A 25,742-nucleotide genomic window follows, 5' to 3' on the forward strand; every position below is an offset into this window, starting at 1 on the left:
CCTGCTCAGTGGGAAGCCTGCTTCTCCCTCTCCCCCTCCCCCTGCTTGTGTTCCCCCTCTCGCACTGTCTCTCTCTGTCAAATAAATAAATAAAATCTTAAAAAAAAAAAAGAAAATTTCGAATGGTGAGGCTCATTATCTGGGATCTAAAACTTGCTGAAAATAATCCATGCATTATATAATCAAGCGTTAATTGAGAATACATAGAAAAATATTAGCAAATAATTATATGGCATTTACTGTGTGTGAGATAGAGTTCTAGACTTTACTTGTATATTAGCTCTAAATCCTCAGCAAACCCCTGTGACCTAGGTGCTACTCTTACCCCCAAGGTAGACAGGAGGAGTTGATGCATAGAAGTTAATTTAACTTCCACTCAAATTGGAACTCAGGCCATGTGGCCCACAGTCCCTACTAGTGACCACTGGACCGCCGAAGGGCTTGACACTTGGACTGAGAATCACTGCCTACTGCCCTCTATCGAACTTTGAAGGCTGTCCTTAATGTAGCCCATGAACAACGATGATAAAGGTGATGATTTTTGTCCCCAACTATCGATTAATAATTTCATACACACTCCTTTTTCTGGGTTAATAAGACAATGCTACAATGGCCATTTGACAGGTGAGAAAACTGAGAGCAAAGAAGTAAAATGACTTACCCAAGAAAAGGCAGAGCCAATATTAGAATTCAGTTTCCTCTTCCCTTCTGTCTACCACCCTGCACCTCCTAGAGCACTGGCAGAGAAGAGTTTCTGTTCTAGCCATGCTGGTGGCCACGCACACGTGAGGCTCACGTGTAAGGGACGTGCCTCATCGCACCTAAGAGTAAACAGCATGACTAAGTCATATCCACCCAACGCTGCTGTTGTTTCTCCCAGTGCTTACATAAGAAAAAAGTCAATTAGTGTAGGGCACTCAAACATGTGTATGTAATTATAGTGTCCCTACAGGAACACCAGCGGGGCTAGCTCTAAAGGCAGGCAAACTCCTCTTTACATAGCATACTTTCTGGGAACCAGGTCCAAATACAGTACTTAATAGGAATGGGAATTGGTTGTCTGCAGGGGAGAACTTTCTCCCCCCACCCACCGAGCAACCACCAGTCACCCCTGGGATAGGTCTCATTACCCTGGCCCTCTCATTACAGGGCATTGGCTTGAGGCTCTGCCCCCAGGGGCATTTTTCAAAGAGCTTAGTACTTCACAACGTGGTACCAGGTGACACCTGTAGGGTGTCAACCTCGAAGCATTAGGCAAACCCATGCAGCCTGAGTTTCAACGTGGAAGGATGGTTTCTAAGAAAGTAACAGGGTCTAGGGAGCAGTTCTGAGAAAAGAAGACGAATTCCCAAAAAGGCAGCTTCAAATTATAGAAATTCCACACTTGAACAATCAAAGGAGTTGAGTCTAGAACAAAAAGTTCTATGGAAACAACGTTAATGCGGCATTCCAGAAATCCACCATGCTACCTTGCTTTTTTTTTTTTAACTTTTTTTTTTAAAGATTTTATTTATTTATTTGACAGAGAGAGACACAGCGAGAGGGAACACAAGCAGGGGGAGTGGGAGAGGGAGAAGCAGGCTTCCCGCTGAGCAGGGAGCCCGATGCGGGGCTCGATCCCAGGACCCTGGGATCATGACCCAAGCCGAAGGCAGACGCTTAACGACTGAGCCACCCAGGCGCCCCCATGCTACCTTGCTTTTGAGAGGAATTCCACAGTCGGGCCTGTCTTGGAGCTGCTCTGTGGGAATGTGGTCACTGAGCCTCCACAGTCTGTTACCAGGAGGCAGTTCCAGCTCATGCAGGAGGAGATGGATGACCAGCAGCCCCCGCCGAAGACACAAGGCCTGGGAGGCTCCGCGTATCTTGGTCAGTTCCAGAAGTGTCAGGACTGGCTCTGACATTTCCCCTCAGCAATCTGCTTTTGAACTGGATGTTATGTTTCTCCCTCAGTCTGCTTTTCTAAACATGGTAGTCTTTTTTTTTTATCCAGATAGCTGCAGGCATTGTTTAGTTTAGGATCTAGTTTAATTTTAAATCGTAGTCATCCACAGAAGAAATTCTTAATCTCATCTCCTCCTTGCCTCTGTCTCCTTTTGAAAAATAACTTTAACCAGTGGTCCTAGGGATTGAAATTTTGAAACTTTCTTTCAAGCTGAAGGAATCTGAATGGTACTTCCAGCGCACCTGTCCTTTTAGCCAGGCATGATGACAGCGATGATAAAATACAAACCCACTGTCTCATGTTGGTGTGAAGATTTAGCAATAATAGAATACATATGTGTATTTTGGGACTTATACTCTGCCACCTCTCTGTAATTAAATGAAGCTTTAGTAATAGGCTTTTTTTAATATTAATATTACAGTCACTTAGGACCACTGGGATTTTTTTTAACTGGCTTCCTACAAGCATACCGCATCAGTACAGACACATGCGAGCTCCGTCAGCTAATTCAGATGCAGAGATGAAGGAAAAGATGCTTTTGCCAAGAATCACCAGCAAATTTGTTACTTTCTTTTTAATCTGAGTGATGAACTGGTCCTGTTTGTTTATTTGTTCATTTTGTGGTGTGTTTATCCGTAATAACCCCCCTGAAGCTCTTCCCATTAATCTTCAAGCTCAGGATTTGTGGTGGCTGCCAGCTCATTAACCATTGTTGTTCACTGGCAGCTGCCTCCACGGTCCTGGTCCTGACAGTCCAGAAAACCAGCTTTACCCGCTGCACTTGGGCAGAACTTCCCAGCACCGGGGCCTTGCTGTTCCCCACTGTGGCTGTCAGGAATGAGAGGCTTTGGTTTAGAAAAGTACATGTTTGTGTTGCACCACATGAAATTGCCCATATGCAGCCAGCCTTGACTTGTAACAGTGGTGATGCTATAAGATTCGATCTAAGGGGGTAGCTGTGGGCTTCTTATAGTCTGGATGTGAAATTAAATTCCCCCTGGGCAGGGAAGGTTCGATCAGCCATTTGTGGCAGGACCATGTAATGATAATGATTGTGGGTTGGTTGTCAAAGTCTTTTTGTGTATCGTGTGCTCTTTACTGTGCCATCTTAGGAAGTCATGTCCTCTGTCTGGTCTCTCTCTAATTATTCTATGAGCTGGGGTTGAAGGAGGTGCTTTGAAGCTGCACCCTACTCTGTCCGTTGTAAGCATCTGATGTGATCTGAACCTGATGGTTCGGGCTGGTAGAATTGCTCAGATCCCTAGAGCTCGCAGTGTGAGTGAGCAAGGTCTGGCTCCTGGCACCTCTGCCCTCCAGCAGTGGGCTGAGAGCACGTCACAAGGGAGCCTCCAGGTGCGGAGTCCCGGGGCTGTGGCACGTCACTCCCTCGTTGGGGGATGTTGCCCTTTGTGATGAGGTACATAGTAGTGGTTCAGATGCACAAAATGGTGGTAGCAGCCTAGTAGTCGAAAACCCGGGCCCGAGTCCAAACTGCTGGGTTAGCATCCCAGCTCCATCACTTACCAGCCGTGTGACTTGGTAAGTTGTGATATGTGCCCCTCTGTGCCCCAGTCTCTTCCCGTGTAAATGGCAGCACATAGCCCCTACCGCTCAGGTTGTGGCAAGGATTGAGTGAGTTAAAATGTATACAGAAAGTGTTTAAAGCAGTGTTTAGACACATAGTAGGTGGACAGTAAATGTGTCATTTTATTATTACTGTACCTGCTGGATATCCCTACATTGTTTGGAAATCAAAAGCAGCATGAAGGTACTGCCTGGTTCTTCTAAAATGTTGATCATCAAATTGGAATGTTAGCATTTAGAGGGAATTTTAAAATCCCTGCTCCTCTCACCTCCCAGTTTTATTATGCAGCAGGACCTTACAGCCCAGACTATTCCTTGATCCAGCCCCCTTTCTGCTCCCCCTGAGCCGCCTTTGCGTGTGGGAGTGGCAGAGAATGGGGGTCACACGCAGAGTCTGTGCCCATCCTCCTCTCCTTTTATCAGAGAACAAGGTGCATCAGGGCAGCCCTGGGTGAGGCAACACTGCCTGACAGCTTCTGGGGGGCTCCTGGGCTTCAGCGGCCACAGGTCTGCATACTTCATGGGAAATGTGGAAGGCAAGGGCACAAATACACTTACGTTCGTCACTCTGGGAAGGAGGAGGAAAGCCATCTTGGGAAAGCAAATCTGTGCTAGGAAACATTTCAGCACACAAGCATAAGCAAGAAAAGCCTGACCTGGGGCTGACTCTAATATACCCAATAAATAACCTTGCCTTTCACCTTTCTTTCTTAGAGCATAAAAGTAAGACAGGATTGCTGTAACAGCATTGCATTAGGATTTTTTCTGATTACAATATAATTATTTAAGAAAATGTATGTGTGGTTCTAACTCCTCATGTATGAGGCCTGCCCCCACACAAGGGTCTGAAAGCTGACTCGTGCTCTGTGTTCCTTGCCACACCACCCCCTCCCCCCTCCCCCACTCCTTGACCCCATACCCCACACCCCCCACACGCCCTACCTAACAGACTTTCTTGCTTTCTTTCCTGGAGTGTAGCCTGGTTTTGCACACACAACCCAACCACCCCCTCTCAGGGTGCCCCTGGAGAGCTCCCTCCTCCTCTCCTCACCATCTTCCCCCGCCCCCGCCCCTCCCCTTCCTTCCTCCCCTTCCTTCCTCCCCTTTCTCCCTCCTCTTCCCCCTCCTCACTTTTTCTGCAGTTATCCCTGTGGGCCCCTCAGCCTGCCCCCTTGTTTATTGTGTGGTAACGTCACCACATTCACCATATCTGACGACATCTTGGCATCTTGTTTCGTGGCTCACAGATTTCACCTGATTTCGCCTCTGCTGTTATGTCAGGAGGCATGGGAGTTGCTGAAGGTTTGTCACTTTGCAGAGAGAGTGGACAGTTTATACGTTTTGGATGCCTCTATTAACTCCACACTAGAATCCAGGGGTTTTGTGTTTTGGAAAAATTGATATTGAGTGTGAGCTTGTGGTTTTGGAGAAAGGTCAGTCTCTCACAGGAATACTTAGTATAAAATAGTTTCACATATGTGCAATTTTTCAGCATTGTCAAATGTCTCAAGCCATCTAATAAAAAGGATGAGATTATGATAAGAGACTGAATCATTACTGACAAGAAATGTGGTCTACCACAGATGTGCTCAAAACTCTGGTCCTACCTCAGTTCTAGAGCATCAAACGTGGCGGTTTTTTCTCCGTGAACTTACAAAGAATGAATGCTTAGTGATCTCTGTGCACTTCGTTCTCACACATCTGCTCTCCCCATGTTGGGCAGTGGGGTTTATTGAAAGGTCTGGAGGGTGCATGAGGGGTGGGAGAAAATCAGAAATGAGGGTTCTTTAAATTAACCTGACCCTTTATTTTTAATGTTTTGAGGTTTTTAACTTTATGGGTTGAGTTCAACTCAGTTAACATCAGAAATATTAGGTTGCCGTCTCCAGCAGGCCATGCATTCACGGTGTGACCTCAAGATGTCATAACGATTTTGGGCTTTAACTTTTCCAGCTGCAAAATGATCATAATATCTTTTCCTACACCTCCCTGGGCTGACCTGAAAATATAGGAAAGAATGTGTGGGAAACTTGTCCCGAGCACCTTCAAAGAAAGCTATTTTGAAATGTCAGTAATTGTACCTCTTGCTCAGGACTGCCCACCCCCAGCCATGGGGCCGTGACCCCACCCTGGCCCGGGGGCTGTGCCAGCCACGTGTGCACTGTGAAGGCTGGTGTGGCCGCCCTGTCCTGCATTCCCAGCATATTTACTTTCAGTGATCCCACCAGTTCCACTGAATGGAAGAATTGAGCTTTCACTGAGGATTTTCCAGCCTTCTGCCCACACAGATACAAAAGTTAGTCATTTACAATATAGGAGAAGGAGAGGCACTCTATAGTTTTTGCCTTAAAACAGACACTGCGGGGTGCCTGGGTGGCTCAATTGGTTAAGCGTCTGCCTTCAGCTCAGGTCATGATCCCAGGGTCCTGGGATTGAGCCCTGAATCGGGCTCCTTGCTCGGGGGAGAGTCTGCGTCTCCCTCTCCCTCTGCCACTCCCCCTGCTTGTGTGCATGTGCTCTCTCTCTCGCTCTCTGTCAAATAAATAAATAAAATCTAAAAAAAAAAAGACACAGTGCCTACCAGAGATCCACCTTGGGTGGATCTGCTGCCTGGGTGAAAGTATCAAAGTGTTTCCCTCTGCTACTCTAGAGTTACTCTAGAGTAACAGCTAAAAAGGATCTCACCGGTCCCCATCCAAGTGTCTCCATTTACACATAAGGACACAGGCCCAGAGCTGGGAAGCCCTTGTCCAGGGTCCCACAGCAAATTATTGGCAAAGGCTGAGCTGAACCTGAACCCAGTCTGCTGACCTAAAGGCCAAATTTTCCTCCCACGCCACTCTGCTTCCGTGGGGCTGAGGCCGGGGCAACTGACTTCAGGGGGATCGGGATGAGAAGGAAGAAATGGTATCAGGCAAGTGAGGGCCAAGGAAGGAGGCTTGAGATGCTCGGCCAGGACTCTCCCGCACCCCTGCCACTTTGTCCACTCTTAGGGTACCCCTTGGACTCCAAGGCACCTGGAGGATTTGGGGTGTTGCCCACAGGTGCTTGCCCCTTGCTGGGCCTGAAGCCACATGGGCACTGGACTTCCATGGTCACACCAGGGAGTAGGCGGCACGGCTGGACAGGGAGCTTAGGGTACTCCAGCACAGTGGGGCAGTGACCCCGAAGGAGGCATGGTATGCCCTGGGAGAAGAAGCCCAGGATGCTTGGGCAAGGAGCAGCATGGAGAAGGGGCAGGTGAGGCTGATGGGCTTTGGATCAGTCTGACCTGGTTTTAAGGCCCAGCTCTGAGTGATGCTGAGTAAGTTACTTCTCTGATGTTAACGGGAATTTCTTCCTCAAGGTGTTACTCTGAGGAGCAAATGAAATGATGTTTGTAAAATATCTAAGTGTTCCGTAAATATCAGCTAAAATCAAAATTAACGGTTAAGGATCTGGTGGCAGGTAGCAGCAGGTACCTTCCCATACCTGCCCCTGGTCCAGCGCCTGGTCCCTGTGGCACCAGCGGAGGTGCTGTCAGTCCCCTGCAAGTCCCCACTTTAGGGACAACGTCAGTAACCTTGAGAAGCCAAGGAGCTCCTCTGAGCTCGGAGATGTGCAGTTCCTGATCCCACCTTGATCCTTTTTTTCCAGATTCATGTGCTCCCAGCTGCCCAATCAGGTCCTGAAGAGCATCAGCATCATCGACAGTCCCGGCATCCTGTCTGGGGAGAAGCAGCGCATCAGCCGAGGTCAGTGCCCACCCCTGGCCCACCCCTCCTCTGCCACTGCTGAGGCTCACCTTCGTGTCAGCAGAGGATTTCAGTCTCAAGGGGATTCTATTCACCCTCCCAGGATGCCCCCAGCAGCCCTGGACAGCCCAGGGGTCCAGAGCTGGAGGGGCCCCAAGAAACAACCAGGAGGCGTAGATAACATCAAAGGTTCTGCATTTCAACTGAGAAACCTTCTGGAGTGTTAGCTGCAATCTCTTAGTTCCTCTAAACGCTGCCGTCTACCACTAGTACCCACCCCACGTAATTCTTCTGAGTTTGGGAGGGGACATACATTTCGCTACTAACCATTCCCTTGGACGCATATGACAACAAATAAAGGAGATGAGTAGTCACTGCAAAGGAGAGAAGCCCCGCCCACCACTCTTCCTCCCTCCCCAGTCAGCAGCGTCCCATGCTCATGGCCTCCGCGGCACCCTTCCCATGGGTCAGCCTTTGTCGTGGCGCCAGACTGCTCCGTACGCTGGGGATGCAGCAAAAACAGGCCGAGGCTCTGCCCTCGAGGACCTCACGTTCTCATGGGGAAGACAGACATCGAGCCAGTTATCACGGGGAAACAGAAAGTGAGAACAGAGATGGAGCGTTTATCAGGGTGGAGGGGCGACTGGCCTGGCCTTGCAGTGTTGGGAAAGTCTCCCCAGTGGAGGCGACATCTGAGCCAAGACCTAGAGGGTGAGCAGGAGTTACCTAAGGGAGGCCGTGCGGTCGGGGAGGAGAGACTGGAAGGCGTTCAGAGGAGATCTGTGGAGCATAGAAAATGCTTGAGAAGTGACGTCTGGGCTTCTTCAGCCTTCAGAAGGCTGAGCCATAACCATTTCTGGGCCTGTCCGTGTGGCTAAACAGATGGGCCTGCTGTCTCCCCTGCCCCCGCTGGAGAAGGGGCCCTCGGGGGTGGCCCAGAGGACACAGCTTACTCCCAGTGAGGTAGCCTGACCCGGAAGGCACTAGGTCGGATTCCTGTAGTCACAGAGGCAGGTCAGGTTCCCCTGGCCCTGGCCCCTGAAACAAAGGACAGTCCTTTGAGGCTTTGCTGGGAGGGAAAAGATGGAGCAGATGACTTGCTGCTGTCACTTGTCCCAGATAAGTCTTCACAACCCCTTGAACAACAAGCCAGTAAAACCATGTTTAGAAGTGCCAGGGTTGAGCGGTGATGTGCCTGGGATCACAGCCCCAGGTCCTGGGCAGGCAGTGAACTACCCCAGCACGCATGAAGCAAAAGCTACGTAGGCCGTGGGGACACTCCCAGGAGCTAGAAAGCAAGGTCCACAAGATGGGTAAAGAAAGGCTCTTGAGGCTTCTAAGCCCTCCTTTCTCATGGCATTTCGGGAATGCTGACTGCAGCCTCCATGGACTCGCGGAGAGCTGGGTCCTGCCTTGCTGTGCCTTCACCCATTCGGTCAGGGACTCTGTGGGCCATTAGGCCACCCTGAGGCCTCCAAGAACATTGCTTATAGAGAAAAACAGCGTAATACTCTTCTTCGCTCATAAATATCTGTTAGTTTTATTTCCTGTTGTAAAAGTAACGTTTGTTGTAAAGGAGTCAAGCAATGAATAGGGATGTACAAAATCTCTCTGTCACAATTAACAATTGTTAATGGTGTGCTCCAGCTCCGTACAGACTTTTTCCTGCACATGTACAAACATACCATTTTTAACCAAAATGCCATTTCCCACCACATTTTCTACAACTTGATTTTTCTTGCCGTAATGGTCTACCACAGACAGTATTCCATGCCAGTATAGCCAAATTACTTTATTCCTCTTAACAGCTGCTTAATTTCCATCAAAGGGATATAACACCCTTTATTTAACTAATTTGTGGATATAGGGATGGTTAATAATTTTCTACTGTTACAAAGTGTGCTATAGGTAGACGTCAGTTTTGTATCTTTATGCCTCAGTGCCAATAGATTTTTTTTTTTTAAAGCCAGTTTAGGATCACTCATTTGGCCCCATCAAAGTTGCTCTGCAGATAAAATGTTTTATTTTAAGAGGAAAGTAAAGCAACTCCATGTCCCTCAGCTTTTCCGAGCTGTCCGTCTTTTACTGCTACTATCACATGGCCAATTCTAATCGTCCATATTCTTCAGGGCTTCTCCTTTGCTCAGTAATTACGATTGTCTTTCAGACTGTAGCTCCTTTATAGCATGGCAGACTGCTTCTGGGAGGCTTTGAGGACCAGTTCTTTTTAACCCTTTATAGCAATCTGACTCACATCCTGGTCCGACTTATGATGGCATGCACTTACTCACATCCCGTGCACAGAAATAGTACACATGGTTCCAAGCAGTCGGTGCTCGGCGGCCCCTGCCGCCCTGACAAGACAGAGCAGCTGTTGGGCAAGGACCAAGAGCTGCTAAGGATGACGGCACTCTGCACCAGGGCTGGCGTTCCCAAGCTTGAGTACCAGCCTGTGTTTGGGACAGTTGGTGGCTGGAGTCCCTCAGCTCTCAGTTTCAACACGTTAACTCCGAAGAGTCTATACTACTTTAAACCTGCTTCAACTTAAACTGTTGCACACAGTGCTGCATTCCCACTCATCCTCACGCTGCTTCCATCCCTCCGGCCTCGTAAATCACGGCACCACCTTCGCCAGTCGCTTATGTCAACATTGGATGAGGGAGGAGATCCAAATTGTGACCCCGCAGGACATTTGAAACATCTGCCATTGACTTTATTGGTGGGGCTCTGGCTTCCTTATGGGTGTTCTGTCTCTAAAAGAGGAAAGATAACAGCTGCTGTGCCTTCTGCTTATCCCTTGGTGCAGTTGATGGATTAACCCTCAAGAAGCAGAGTCTCATAAGGCAGATCCCTCTTATACATCTAAAGAGTCTCTTTAGGTGTGTATCCATAATAGCAGTATGAGAACAGCCACCATATTGAGCCCTTGCTCCATGTCTACACTGTGCTCATCATTTGGGATTTGCTGTCTATGTTAAACCTGCTGATACTCATGCACTGACAGAAGCTCAGCCCTGGTCAAGTAAACCCCACTTGCCCTCCCTTTCCTGGGAAAGCAGAGCCTTCCAATGGATCGTGAGAGCCTTTTCCCCAGTGACTAGGCAGATGGGTGACTGAGCTTGATGTCTGGGGAGTGGACAGGGGAAACACTGTTGACAGGGTGCACTTGTGGAGCATAGGTTCAGAGGATGAGTGCTCTGGACAGTCGCTGAAGGCTGCAGATGCTGTGGGACCCAGTCCACCCTCTAGCTGCAGGATGCGGCCCTGGCTGACAGTGAAAGCATGCTGGACAGGCAGTGCGGCTGCAGGAGGAGGTGGGGAGGGTTGGTGACTGCTGAGCCCCCCAGGAAGACTCGCTGACTCCACCACACCCAGAGTTCTCCCCATCAGTAGGGGACAGGGCAAATGGCAGGTGGGATGGTAGAGCGTTGCGCTGCCTTGCGGGGGTTCGAATGAGGAAGGAGGGACTTGAACTTGGAGAGCTGGCCTCACATCATCATTGGCATTCCCCAGGCACCCCTAGGGCACTGCCCAGGTGTCCAGAGCTCTGGGGACCAGATGGTCAGTTAGGGTGTAGCTCCAGGAAGGAATCCTGATGCCTTAGTGGTGAAAGCAAAAATGGGGACTCTGAACATGGGGTTCAGTAACATATCTCACCTCACCAGTGGCTCCATTTTTCCTGGCTCATTCCTCTCGCTCATGATATCATAAGACTGGTTCCTTTTTATCCGGTGCTGAGTAGAGGGGGTAAGTGTAATTACAAGGAGGACATAACGTTCACAGTCATGGCTCCTCTCTAGGCCAAAGTCATAGGTGGTGGGAAGAAACATTTGACATTTCTACATGATAGTTCATATTCTGTGGTGTCAGGTTTGAGGCAAAACATGGCAGACTCACTCTTATGTTAGAAGTGACCTTTACCAAACAGCAAGTGTTGGCGAGGAGGTAGAGAAAAGTAACCCTCTTGCACTGTTGGTGGGAATGCAAACTGGTGCAGCCACTGTGGAAAATAGTATGGAGGTTCCTCAAAAAGTTAAAAATGAAACTACCCTATGATCCAGTAATTGCACTACTGGGTATCTACCCCAAAAAAATACAAAAACACAAATTCAAAGGGATACATGCAACCCTGTGTTTATAGCAGCATTATGTACAATAGCCAAATTATAGAAGCAGCCCATGTGTCCATCAATTGGTGAATGAATAAAGAAGATGTGGTACACACACACACACACACACACACACAATGGAATATTACTCAGCCATAAGAAAGAATGAAATCTTGCCATTTGCAACAATATAGATAGAGTATATTATGCTAAGGGAAATAAATAAGAGAAAGACAGAAACCGTATGATCTCACTCGTATGTGGAATTTAAGAAACAAAACAAACAAGGAAAAAAAAGAGAAAGAGACAAACCAAGAAACAGACTCTTAATTATAGAGAACAAACTGATAGTTCCCAGAGGGGAGAGAGTGGGGGTATGGGGGAAACAGGTAATGAGGATAAACAAAAAAGAAAGAAGTGACCTTTACCAATTAGGATGTGCCTTAGCACATCCTTGTGTTCAGCAGAATCTTAACATTACCCCTAGAAGTCAGATCACTGGACCCCTTGTGTCCCTACTCTGTGCTTCAGAGTAAAACAAGAAGGCTTAGGCAACACTGGGGAGAGTGTTACCTAAATCCATTTGGGAGCTCTATAAATAAAACCCACAAAGGTGATTGATTTTGGAGCAATTTTTAGTGTACTCCATATGGAAACCCATTACCATTCAGATGTTCCTTAGTTTAATTATAGTTAGCAGAAAATCTTTAGGAACAAAGGATTGAGCTTAGTTACTAAACTGTAGCTTTCTTGGCTGACATAAAAAATATCCATCAAGCCCGGATAAAAATTTCTGATATATTTATAATAATAATTTTATTCTAGTAATAGCTAACTAAAAGTCTGAGGAACATTTCCTGATTCTTTTCTTGTAGCCAATAAAAGAATGTTTGGATTCTTAAGATTTTCTAAATGATCTTCTTGAAAGGTGTGAGTAAGATATGAGTTGGTTCACTCTTAAGAAACATCCTTTGCCCCTGATGACAGCATCCAGGTTTTTGACTTGACGTGATGAGAAAAGAGAGCACATTTACCCACACATCCTTATTTTCCTTCCCACTCTCTTATTATTCTGGCTTCTGGCCTGTTTACTTCCTAAAATATTGTTAATTCATGCTGATCCTAAACATCATCTGGGACTTATTTCTGGACTTGGGCATGAACACAAGTATGTTCCCAACTTCTGGTATGAATCTCTGGGCTCGGGCTCTAATCATAATGCACTGGTCTGACAAGAAGAACACTGTGAAAAATTCTAATGTGGCAACTGGTATACTTGTCCATCTATTTAACATATAAGCATGTGGAAGGTGCTGTTTTAGCAGCAAATAATTATTCTTGTGGTTTCCTGAAAGGATGAGGTTTTGCGTTGCCTTCAACAGACTTCACTTTGGTAACAAGAGTAGTACAATTTTTCTCTTTTAGAAATGTTAATAACACTAAAAGAGAAAAACTCTTGGTCTGAATTTTCCAACAGCTGTGCCTATTCCTCCAAGACCAGTACTTGTCAGTTGAAAATTTGAGAGCATCTTCTGATGTTTAAGTCCTTCATTGTATAATCCCTTCTCATTTTAAGTCAATGAATGAAACTGGGAAGATGGAGGGGAAGGGGGGGCAGAAAATGTCCTGCTAGTAAAAGCAATAAATTATAGTAATGCATGCAACAGAAGGAATCAAAATGTGCTTCAGATAACATGACAATCACATTAGCTTCAACAATCACATTAGCTTCAAAAATTGATGCATGTTTTAACATTTACATACTGACATCCTTAAGTCCTCTTACTTTTAGCAACATTAAGGAAAGCCTTCAAGAGTATAAAGGGCAGGGCGCCTGGGTGGCTCAGTTGGTTAAGCGACTGCCTTCAGCTCAGGTCATGATCCTGGAGTCCCAGGATCGAGTCCCGCATCGGGCTCCCTGCTCAGCAGGGAGTCTGCTTCTCCCTCTGACCCTCCCCCTCTCATGCTCTCTCTCTCTCTCATTCTCTCTCTCAAATAAATAAATAAAATCTTAAAAAAAAAAAAAAAAAAGAGTATAAAGGGCATCTGAAGACATGACAGGAAATGTGAACAGGCAATTTCAAGGGTCTGCCAACTCAGCAAAAGCGCCCAAACATAATATCACAAAAGAGCTGACAGACCGGGGGAAAAGAGGCATGCAGCTCCAACCTGGAATTAATGAAGGTGCAGAAAAAATAGAAAAGGTGCAAGCAAACCATAATCAAGGAAACACACCTACTTGACACGTCTTTTGAACTTGAAAGACGAAAGGCCGGAGTTTGAAGGCGGCCCAAGAAAGGAGAGAGAACATTTAGGGGTGTCCCGATAAGACTGACTTCCCCTCTCAGGCTTTGGGACCCACAAGGCCTAGGGAGGAAAACACACACGTGCACAAAGAGGAAGGAGTCTTCTCCCTAAGAGACCAAGAAGGCTTGGAGCAAGATATTAGCCACGTTCGACTGCAGCGAAGACCCTTCTAAGAAGCGTGGGGAGAGCAGAGAGCCGAAGAGACTTAGGAGGCCAGCAGCTCCCTGCTCGGGCAGCGATGGCAGGTGGATCCTGTCCTTAAGGTGGGCTGCACAGCCTCGGCTCTGAGTGTGAGCGCAGAACTTCATGAAGACTTTCTGAGAGCAGCCTGCTAATGCCTGCTGAGTACCCCTGGAGCAAGGATGTTCAGGCCTTACTTGGGTAGAAATAATAACTGAATAAACGGGGTGGGTGAGGCAGCATTATTCTTTCCCTCATTCTGTTCACCACTCAATTACAGATATAGCTCAGGACCATCCCAGCTTTTCTGCAGCACCAGAGACTGCAATCCCATGAGCTCCCTGGACATGCAGCCCCAACTCCCCATCCTGTGGTTGCTGCAGGGTTTCTTGATTTTTTGCTTCATTTCTTGGGGTTTGCAGTTCATGCTCTCTTAGCTCCTCTCCTTGTCTGCTGTGGCTCCTCCCAGCCACATTTGAGGCATTCCCAGGCTTCATCAGCATGCCCTTGGACTTTCACCCTTGAATCCAGATGTTGGGCGAACAGGGCCCAGGGGCAAGCCTTGAGGCATGCCAATAGAGACTGACTTCTGGGTTGACAGCATCTCATTAAGGAACAAGTTCCACTGAGATGTACTGAGCCCTTGTGTACCAGGTACCAGGCTAGGAACGGGGAGCGTAGAGATGAACAAGGTACCGCCCCTGGCCTGGAGTGGCTACAGCCTAGTGTGGTCACCCAGCCGGTCACTGATGCACCCAATTGTTATGAAAGGAAGGTGTCACCTCAATAGACTTGTTACCCGTTCAACAAACAGTAAGCCACAAAATGGACACTGTCACTACCCTTACAGAACTCATGTTCTGATGGGAGAGTCAGACAAGAACAGCAGGTAAACAAATGAACAAATGAATAAATCCTTGTAAATAGTGGTGAAGGCCAAGAAGGAAACGGCTGAGACACTGAGCACAATGAGAGGGACTGATGTGGAGCTGCCCACTCTCTGGAGGTAGGGAGGCCTGGGGCTGAAAGCCCAGAGGGAACCAGCCTTCAGCGTGGGGCGGGGTGAGGTTTTGCAAGTTTTGACTGACCACATTGTCTGTTCAGATATTTCCCACCTGATATATAAAGGATATATAAAATAATAGACGTTCAGCTGTCAGATAATTACAGCTGGATTTCAGTTCCTGAATATTCGTGTTTTCTTTCTCCTCCCACAACCCCCGGGGTCTTTTCTGTGACCTGCCTCAATCAGTCTGTAAACCTGGACTCAAACAAATTGCTTTCCTGGGTCCATCAAGGGATTGAAATCCTGAATGTAGTATAGTGAGAAGCGTGGGCAGTAGCTTTCGACACCCTGGGTTCAGCTCAGCCGTGTACCACTCATGTGGCCTCAGGGAAGTTAGGGGTCTGGAAAAGGAGTGTAATAATAATACCTCACGCGCCATGTTGTTGTCACTGACTTAACACATAGAAAGCAGAAAACGATGCCCCGCCTAGCACACAGTAAGTGCTCAATACATGTTGGCTGTTCTTATTACTTTCATCATCTCCTTGTATTATTGTTGTTGTTTTTGTGGAAGGCCAAAGAGTTCTCAAAGTCTGAGTTTAATCAGCCTTCATATTGGTGTCTTGCTTCTTAAAGTCTTCTGTCTTATAGAGTAAGAGAAATGTTTGTCAAGTTGTTTGAAATATAGTTTGTTGTTCAGGAACTGAATATTCTATTTTTAGATAAGTGTTCCTGCCTTTTTTCCACATATTTCAGTTATGTTATTGATGATTCGCTTTTAAATTTTGAAATCATATGTCCTGCTAACCATAGAAAAGAGATACCACTCTAATCAATCATCCAGTTTAAAAAATATTTGATAGAATTTTAAAATAACAGACAGATATTGTGTGTGTGTGTGTGATCTTTTTGATATTCTTTTATTTTAGAAGTGATGGTATAAAAATTGTGTAGTATTAGGGGCATGCTAGAGACTATTCATTCAACACACATTTAGATTGATTATCTACCGGGTGGCAAGCACTGTCCTAGATGCCAGGATTCAAAATGAGTTAGACACAGGCTTTGGCCAGGGTGCTCATACTCAGCTGGGGTGGATAGACCTGCAAACAAGTCAGGTCTATCCTGTGTGTTACAGGAGTTCCGATCAAGAAGTCCAGTGAGTGGGGACCCCACCAGCCCCCAGTGGGGAATGGGAAATAGGTAATCAGTGAAGCTACTAAGAGAAGGGGCTCTTCTTCTCCCCCTCCTTTTTTTTTCTTTTGGATTTGCATTCTCTCTCTCTCTCTCTCTTAACAATTTAGTAGGTTTTTTTTATGTATTTACAAAATTGTGCAACCATTACCAAAACAAATTTTAGAACATTTCTATCACCCCAAAAGGAAACTGTACTCATTAGCAATGACTATCAATTCTCCCCCACCCCCCAGACCCTGGCAACCACTAATCTACTTTCTGTCTCTATGGATTTGCCTATTCTGGACATTTCATATAAATGGAATATGTGGCCTTCTTATCTGGCTTTTTTCACTTAGTATTGTGTGTTCAGCATTCATCTATGTTATAATAGGTATCAGTACTTCATTCCTTTTTATGGTTGAATAGCATTCCATTGTGTGGCTCTGTGACATTTTATTAATTCACCAAGTGATGGACAATTGGGTTTCCACTGTTTTGGCCATTTTGAATAATGATGCTGTGATCATTCATGTACGAGTTCTTGTGAAAACATACATTTTCAGTTCTCTTGGGTATTTACCTAGGAGCAGAATTGCTGGGTTATATGGTAACTCAGTGTTTTGAGGAACTCAGTTTTCCAAAGTGGCTGCATCATTTTACATTCCCGCCAGCAGAGTACAAGCATTCCAATTTCTCTATATCCTCATCAACACTGTTGTTTTGATTAGAACCATCCCAGTAGGTATGAAGTGGTATTTCATTGTGATTTCAATTTGCATTTCTCTGACAGCTAATGATGTTGAGCATCTTCTCATGTGCTTTGTTAACCATTTATATATCTTCTTTGAAGAAATGTATATGTAGATATTTTGCCCATTTTTAATTGGATTATTTGTCTTTTTATTGTTGAGTTTTAACATTCTTTATGTATCCTCTATACTAGTCAGATAAATGATTTGCAAATATTTTATCTCATGTCCTGGGTTGTCTTTTCACTGTCTTTATAGTATTGTCTGAAGCACAGAACTTTTTCATTTTAATGAGAGCTAATTTATCTATTTTAATTTTTGTCACTTTGCCTAACCCAAGCTCATGAAAATTTAATCCTATATTTTTTTCTGAGAGGTTTATAGTTCTAGCACTTGGCATTTAGGTCGTTGATCCATTTTAAGTTAATTTTTATATATGGTGTGAGGTTGGGGTCCACCTTGATTCTTTCCCATGTGTATATCCAGTTGTCCCAGCATCATTTGTTGAAAAGACAATAATTTCCTCCATTGAATTGTCTTGGCACCCTTGTTGAAAATCAGTTGGCTATAAATATGAAGGTTTATTTCTGCACTCTCAATTCTATTTCATTGATCTATATGTCTAACCTTATGAAGCAGTGCGTCTTGATCAGGGTAAACGAGCGAGTTCATCAGCCAGCAAGCTCAGGGCCTTATCACATAGGGTGAGGATACAGTGAGGTGATGGTATGAAGCTCCTACCACAGCACCTGTCTGGTGCATAGTCAAGGGAAAGATAACCATGGCTGCCCTTACTATTGTTACCCCTTTCCAGCCAGGAGAAAGGGTATGTTCAAGAACAGGGGGAGATGTGTGAGCTGGGGCCCTTTGGAAGAACGTGCGTTGTACATGTGGCTGGAACATGAGCATGTGGGGGCGGGGGGAGACTGGATTTTGTCCTGAAGGCTGCACAGAATACTGACGAATGAGAGGTAAAGGATGACATGGTAGAGAATTCTGTAGAACAGAACATAGGTCTTCAGGCTCAGATCACGAAGCCATTTTTTATGTTTAGAGCTTGAGCTCAATGCTTGTTTCAGAGCTTTGTTTGAATTTGGCAGCAACAGAAGGGTCCATCCCCAGGGAATGGGGCTGACCACCGATGATTTGTTGGCAGATCCTGTTTTCTGGCAGTGCTAAGGCCAGTTGGGGTGTGAGGTCCTGGACACCACTCGCTCCTTGGGCCTCCCACAGGAAATCCTGGTTCCTTTTTGTTTCGGGGAAGTTTGCTGACAGACGCATTCATGGCTCCTTTTCCGCCACTGCCACAGGAAATTCCACACCACAAGTGTTGCTGCTCCTGTCCCTGATGTGAGCCTGTCATCACTGTGACTCAGAAGGGCATTCGCCAATCCCTGGAAGCTCTTTTTAGTTTTTGTCAATATTTTAAATGCATACTTGATCATGAGAAATGATGACCACTTCTACCCAAACTTCAAAACTTACCTAGGCTTTTAAATGAAAAACAATTTTTTTTTAGTAGAGAGAAGATCACTTATCTTACTATCCTCTGTGGAGCAGCTCATGATTATCAAACATTTCATAGACATTGGATTACAGAGATTAGTCAGAGAAAATGTTTGCTCCTTACTCTTGAGTAATAATAATAATAATGGCTAATACTTCCACAGCGCATTGTAAATTGCTTTCCATATATTATTAACTCATTTGCTCCTCACAAGAGCTCTATGAGGTAGGAACTATTACCACATTTCGTAGGAGAGAAGACTGAGGCACAAAGAGGTTAAGTAACTTGCCCACAGTCCTCTAGAAGTGTGGTAGCTAGTCTCAAAAAAATGCCTTCTCCTCCTCCCACCACCCCCACCACCATGAACAGTGCTCCCAATATTCATGCCCTGGTGCAGTCTCCTCCCCTTGAATCTAGGGTGGCCTTCTGACTCACTTTTTGATGAGTAGAATTCAGCAGGAGTGATGCTTGATGACTTCCCAAGTCTAAATCATAAGAAGTCCTGAAGGTTCCAGCTGGATCTATGGGCAGCCAACTGACATCTAAAAAGTCCAACTACCCAGAGACCAATATACTGTGAGGGAAGCCCAGGCTAGTCACATGGAGAGGCCAGCAGGCTCAGGCAGCCTCTAGCCTAGCTGAGGTGAGTGAAAAAGCCATCAAGGACAAGCAGCTCAGCTGAGCCCTCAGATGGTTCCAGCCCCAACTACCATCTGACTGTCACCTCATGACACTCCCCGATGGAGAACCACCCAGCCGAGCCCAGTCAACCCTCAGACCGGAGAAAATACTAAGTTATTATTTAAGCCACTGAGTTTTAAGGTGACTGATAACCAAAGCAGCTAGTAAGTGGCTGAGTGGGATTCAAACCACACAGCCTGGTTCCAGAATGCGTGCTATTAACCGCAAGAGACAAGGACACAAACTGGGGAAACATCTCTCTCTCTCTCTCTTCATCTCTCTCTTACTGTCACACACACAGGGGGCAGCTGGGGAGGGGTACCAGGTGGGGCAAGTTTCCATGTATTTGATGCTTTTCCCCTACAAACACCAAACCTGGGTTTTTTACCTTCAGCAATTGTTGATGGTGTCTTTGGGAAAGACCCACACACACAGCCCTGCATTCTCATTGAAAGGATAGTAGAAAGGGGAAGAGGTTTTCTTCTATTGAATATCTGCCATGCACCAAACTCTGCTAGGTTCCTCCTGGTCCATTTCTTATGTTTCAGGTATCAGGCGCTTTACTTTTAACAGAACAGGATAGACCCTGTCGCGCCTTCCTGGAGTATACACCAGGGAGGGAGACAGAAGAGCAGAAATACAAAACAAATGCAAGTTGAAACAAAGACTTGAAGAAAGTAATTGCTGAGTCCCACAGCAGGGGCGGTCTTACTTTAGATGGGGAGTCAGGGAAGGGGTCTCTGAGGAGGTGACATTTAGGTGAAGACCCAAAGAATAAAAGGACTAGCCTGGCAGGGCATTGGGGGAAGGACATCTCGTAGGCCAAGGCCAAGGGAAGTTAAGCCCTGGCAGGTCCAGGGAAGGCTAGAGGCTGGTGATTAGCTGGGAAGTGGTGGGCAGTGAGGTCGGGAGGGCTTGCTGGGGAGAGCTGTTGGCCTTAGGGAAGTGCATGGATTTTATTCTGGGAGGAATAGGAAGCCATTAAAGGATTATCTTTTTTAACGTTCTCTTGATTACCCAGAATTATGACTATGAGCATCTGGGAGTGTCGCACTGAACAGTAACAGAACCAGCCCTGGGTCTGCCACTTGGCTTGTGTGGGTTTGGCTGATTGGTTGGTTTTCTTTTCCCTGATTATCGCTGTCATTTCTTCCTCTGTGGGACCTGTTCTCAGGTCTCCCTGTCTCACCCCACTTCTGCCCTGGAGTTGATGGGTCTGTGAATGAGGCCAAGAAGCTCTACTGCTGTGATTCTCAGGCCCCAGGGAACTTGTTAATAGGCTACTTCCTGACCTCAGCACAAACAACATGGGGAGTGTGGGGTGGGGTCCAGAAAGCAGCCTGTCCAGGGTGTTGCTGCACACGGATCCCCACTTGGAGGAATCTGGGGTGGTTCTGAGTCTGCCTTCTGAGCCTGCCCTTTCCTGTGTGCTCTGCGCCCCCCGCCCCCGGAGTCAAGTGAGAGAAGAGAGGATTACAAACCTGGGAAAACTACCAAAATGGACTTGTGCTGTGCCCCACATCCCTGTCTTGCCAGCATGAATGCTGCCCTCTTGGAGGATGTAAGTTGAGGGAGGGGGTGTCTTTGGGTGGGGCGGGAGCCCTGGGCTGTGCTCTGTGACTAGCCACCATCCTCCCCGGCGAGGGCTTTGAAAGGAAATGGAGCTCACTACCCCACAGTGGTCCCTGGGTGACCCAGTGACTAATGGTTGCATTAGCTCGTGGGCATCTGACAGGGAGTCCTGGCCTGACACTGCTCTCCTCTGCCTGGGTCTTCACTCCATGGAGGAGCACCCCCCAACGTTTCTGTACTTCTTTGGAAGTTAGGAGTTTTAGGAACCTCTAAAAAAGAAAGAAGAGATTTTTTTAAAAGATGTCTCGTTTACATTTTCAGATGTTTAATAAGTTCACTGCTATAACGAGGACGTTCTTGTTATATAACCTCCATCCCAACTGTTAGGTGTGGCAAAAGCCCTCTCCCCCCAGTCACTGTGCACCAATGGGGGACCCCCCCAGACTGGAGGGTGGGAGTGATAGATTGTAAATGCAGGATTCTAGATGGAAGTGGAGCAGTATAGTGCCGAGCAATACTGACCTGAGACATTTTTCCATTTCTCTGGTGCTTCCCCTTACCAGCGGGGTGACCTGGGCAAGCTACTCCAGCTCTGGGAGCCTCAGTCTCCTCCTCTATAAAATGGGAAGAAAAGTACTTTCCTCACAGAGTTAGACCTTGTGAGGGTCTGAATGATTGGTGTGAATGCTTAAGTGCCCCAGAGACATGAGTAATGAAGCATACATAGAGTGAGAGGACCCAGAGTATGGCCAGAAGTCGGGTCTCACGCACCGGCATCTGGAGCCGGCAGACGTGGACACATGCTGAAAATAGCAGCGCTTTCAAGGCATCTTTGCTTTCCATGGAAGATGAGAAATATCCTGGGACTTAGACCAACAAGGACCTTGCTATTCCAGGAACCCAAAAAAGGAGAGGGGAGGATAAAGGAAATAGATGGATTTGACAATAGGTGTGTGGAAAGAATGCTTGGAGAATGCAGCCCAGGAAGGGAGCTGGGTGAACCTGCCAAAGACAATGACCCGGAGGAGGTGTTCTCTTGTGGCCGAGGGCCCCGGCTCTCGTCATGTTTCCACTTCTTTTTGCCATAATCTTCTTTCTGGTATCTGGGGATATTTCTCACATGTGCCATGACGCAGTTTCCTTTAGAAACCTCTTCTTCGCCTGGATTATGTCAGTCTCTTTCTCAAAACCACTCCTGCTTGAATCCAAATCACAGTGCAAAGCACAAATCAGACCATTACTCAGCATTTCACGTTTCATTTTGCACAAGTGTGTGTACATACTTGAGATGAAAAGCTTACGTTACAGAAGTAAAAGCTTACGTTACAGAAAGTTAGATGGTAAGCTTACGTTACAGAAAGTTAGATGGTGAAGAGTGTCCCAACCACACCCCCAGTTCCTCTCCCAGAGCAAACCCTGTCTGCAGTGTCTCCCAGAGCGGGAGGGTCCCGCACACTGCTCTGCACTGAGAGTTTTCCACTTAGCAGTCAGTCTTGCAGCAGGTCCTTGTCAGGACTTTTAGAGTGTTCCATCATATAGATGTGCCCAAATTAACAGCTGGTATCCTTTTGATGGATGGCATCCAAACTGTGCTACAGAATATAGTTTTGCGCGCAGTGCAAGTATATACGGTTTGCATAGTAGTGTGCAAGTGGAACTCTAAGATAGAAAACAAATGAGCAAAGAAACAAAAAATCAAACAGACTGAGGGTCTGGTTGCCAGAGGGGAAGTGGCCGGGGAATGGGTGAAATTGATAAGAAGTAAAAGGTACAAGCTTCCAGTTATAAAATAAATAAGTCACAGAGGTAAAAAGTACAGCATAGAGAATGTAGTCGATATAATACAGTCGATATAATAATGTAGTCGTTATAATAACGTTGTATGATAACTGCACTTATTGGGGTGAGCATTGGATAATGTATTGAATCGTCAAATCACTATATTCACACCTGAAACTAATATAACATTGCATGTCAATTATACTTCAGTTAAAAAAAAAAGATGCACTTAGTAGTGAAATTACTGAGTCAAATGGAATTGTGGTCTTTTTACGGAGTTAGCCGACGCCAAAATGCCTTTTCTAGAAGATGTACCTACTTACATTCCTGTCAACAATACATCCTCCCCAACTCAGGGCATTACTGATTTTTTTTCCCCTTATCTTCACTTTATCTTTGATAGGTGAATGGCATCTCATTATAATTCTAATTTTCATTTTTATTATTAGGGTGGTTGAGCACCATTGCCTATTTACAAATATTTCAAAGTATTTCCTTTCTGGAGGTATTTGACCATTTTGAAATACTGTTGGTAACTACGTGAACTTTTATTAACTAAAATAATTTAGTCATTTTTTTTTAAGATTTTATTTATCTGACAGAGAGAGCGCACAAGCAAGGGGAGCAGCAGGCAGAGGGAGAAGCAGGCTCCCCGCTGACCAGGAAGCCCAATGTGGGGCTCAATCCCAGGACCCTGGGACCATGATCTGAGTCAAAGCCAGACGCTTAACCAACTGAGCCACCCAGGCGCCCCAATTGAGTCATTTTTTAAATAAAGAACCCAATGTGGATTCACATGGTCCCCACTGACTTGATCTATCTTTCCATCGGTGCCATAAACCCAGAAATAACTAATAGTTTGGCTTTAGGAGTGGGTTAGCCGATAACTTAATGGCTGGCCCTGGTCTTCATGACTGGCTGTTGTCCAAATGCTCACAGAACACTCACGCAACACTGGGATTGTTTAAAAGGAGGAACAGGGCAGGGCAGGGTATTGAGGGTCGGAAGTTGCTTGCAAGCGGTTTGTTGATCCCAAAGTTGTCACCTTCTTGGTTTAACATTTCTCTTGAGAAAAGTGTAGCTTGAAGAAATATTGTCTTTTTGCCCTTCTGAACCACAGAATGACAAGATGTATTGTCAAGGTAGAAGCCTTGTTTGTAAATATTTAGCCTTCTCACACTTGGGTGGAGACTGTGTCTCATTGGCCTTTTGTCTCGAGAAAATCCAATACAAGTACAAACTGACTGTCTGATTTATAGATGTATTGTGAGAGGCTTTCTTGCTTTAGGTACACAACGCCCACTTGAAAATGAGGAATGGGCAATCTCTAGGTGTATGACACTTGATTCCTGGATTCACTTACTTCTATCTTAGAAGGGTGGATCTGATGATCTCTTAAGCATTCTTGAATGCCTCAAATTCTGTGACTTTTCCTCTGGTAATTTCAGCACAGAGGTGTTGGCAGTTGGGTGACAAATTATACTTCAGAGCAACTAAAGACCCTTGTGGAAATATGCAAGGACCTTCCAATCAGCCCTGTGTGCCATAGTACATGAGTCCAGTGGTACAAAGAGAGTAAAATGAATCTTGTTACTTGATAATTTTTTCCCTTAGATTAGTCATTGGGTATTCCTGTAGCCAGCTGAGCGGTTTTATGTTCTTATGCTGGTACTATAACTAGCTGATATCTAGTATAGTTAATTTAAGATCTGGAAAGAAAAAATTCTTATTGATCATCTAACCCATCTGATTTATGTAGAAACTGAGGCCCAGCGAAGCGAAATGGCTGAACCAGGCTCCAGAACTTGGGGGATTTTCTTGGTAAATTTTCACCAACCTCTCTTTCTGGCAAAGAGACTAAAATGCCACACAGTGTTGCTGTCTCCTTCCGGGGCCCAGTGCTCTTTAAATGGACTTGCTTCTTAACCTCATTTTTAGTCTGAGATGGAAAACGAGATATGAAACCCAATTTCCCCCTTTGACGTGGTCACCTGACCAGAGGCCGTGGCGTTCATCAGGCTAAATATTCAAATGAAGCCTTTCTCTGTTCCCCACCTGTGTGCGGGATGGTGTGATCCCATGATGTGAGCGGCCTTGGGGGTCACATGGCCCCCATCTGCCCCATTGTTATTTTTACAGCAGCCCCAGAGGAAAGAGAGAGGCTGTGAGGTTGGCTTGTTTATTTTAGGAGGAAACAGGCACCGATAAATTCGTTCAGAGAGTTTTGAACTAAATTCCAAAGGAAGAAGGAGTTGGGAGTGGAAATAGGGGATAAACAACACCAAGCCCCTCCAAGGACAGATTTGGTCCTTGGTTTTATTTCAACTGTGGTATGTTCAGTGGCCAAACCCCCTTCAGGCCAGGCACAGTCAGACAGGGAGCTCTGCAACCACAGGGATTTTCTTGTAGCCAGTTACACTCTCCAAGAGGGGGCCACCACCAACTGAACACTTTGAGGTGAACACACCCTGAACCCCTCCATGGTGTGCGCCCGTAGGGAGGCCCCTGTTCCTCTTCCCTGGCAGTCTTGGATCTCCAGGACAGGGTTTAGGATCAGCCCCTCCCCCACACCCAGCGGGAGCCTGGAACCCTTCCCCCACCCCACTGCTGCCCCCGCCTCCGCTTACCCCCACCGCACCCCACCTGTGCATCTGATCAGCTTGGGGTGAGGGGAAGCAGAGAGGGCAGCAGGAGCAGTGTCTGTGACTCATCTCCCTACCAGCTTGTTCCCACTGCTCTGGCAAGTACAGCTGATCCAGGGCCGACTCTTCCCCCAGAGGTTACCTGTAACTAACTGCAAAGACAGTACTTCACCCTCAGGGTTTCTTGAGATAGTGATAGGCTGGAAAATGCTAGAAATCCAGACCCTCGCTAAACACCATTATAGAAGAAAAGGAAAGCCTTCCTCAGTGATATTGTTAGCCCAGTCACATAGGGACCAATAATCTTTACAATATGCTTATTCTTTTCTTATTACAAAAAGAGTATATATTTATTGTAGGACACTTATAAAACTACTTTACTTTTAAAAAGATCAAAAAGAAAAAAATAAAAATCACCTCGAATGCCACCATCCTGGCATACCTGTGGTGCCCTGCAGTGGATAAAAGCACAGGCTCTGGGATGCAAGTCCCTGGGTGTGAATCCTGGCTCTCCTAGGAAATAGCTGTGTGACCTTGGGTAAGTTATTTAACCTCTCTGAGTCTCTGTATCCTCACCTAGAAAATAGGGATAACGATAGCCCCTGTTTCATGGGGTTGTTGTGAGGATTAGGAGAGATTATGTTGGTAGAAAGTGCAGGAATGTTGAGAGAGCTCAGTAAATATTTGCTGCCATCGTTTATTTTGAGCTATCATTCTGTACCCAACCCCAGTCACATTTTCAGAAACAGCCTTTTCCAGTTGCAAAGT

At 46.1% G+C, this 25,742-nt stretch overlaps 1 protein-coding gene across 1 annotated transcript in view; it reads left to right on the top strand.

Moving 5' to 3' along the window:
* The window catches only part of EHD4 (EH domain containing 4), a 78,901-nt gene that overhangs the window by 21,778 nt on the left and 31,381 nt on the right, over positions 1 to 25,742 (top strand). Inside the window, exon 3 of the mRNA XM_036084596.2 lies at positions 7,166 to 7,263. Coding sequence (XP_035940489.1) covers positions 7,166 to 7,263 — 98 coding nt within the window. The remainder of the gene's footprint in view (positions 1 to 7,165; positions 7,264 to 25,742) is intronic.

Source organism: Halichoerus grypus, chromosome 8 (assembly GCF_964656455.1).
Source record: "Halichoerus grypus chromosome 8, mHalGry1.hap1.1, whole genome shotgun sequence".
NCBI lineage: Eukaryota > Metazoa > Chordata > Mammalia > Carnivora > Phocidae > Halichoerus > Halichoerus grypus.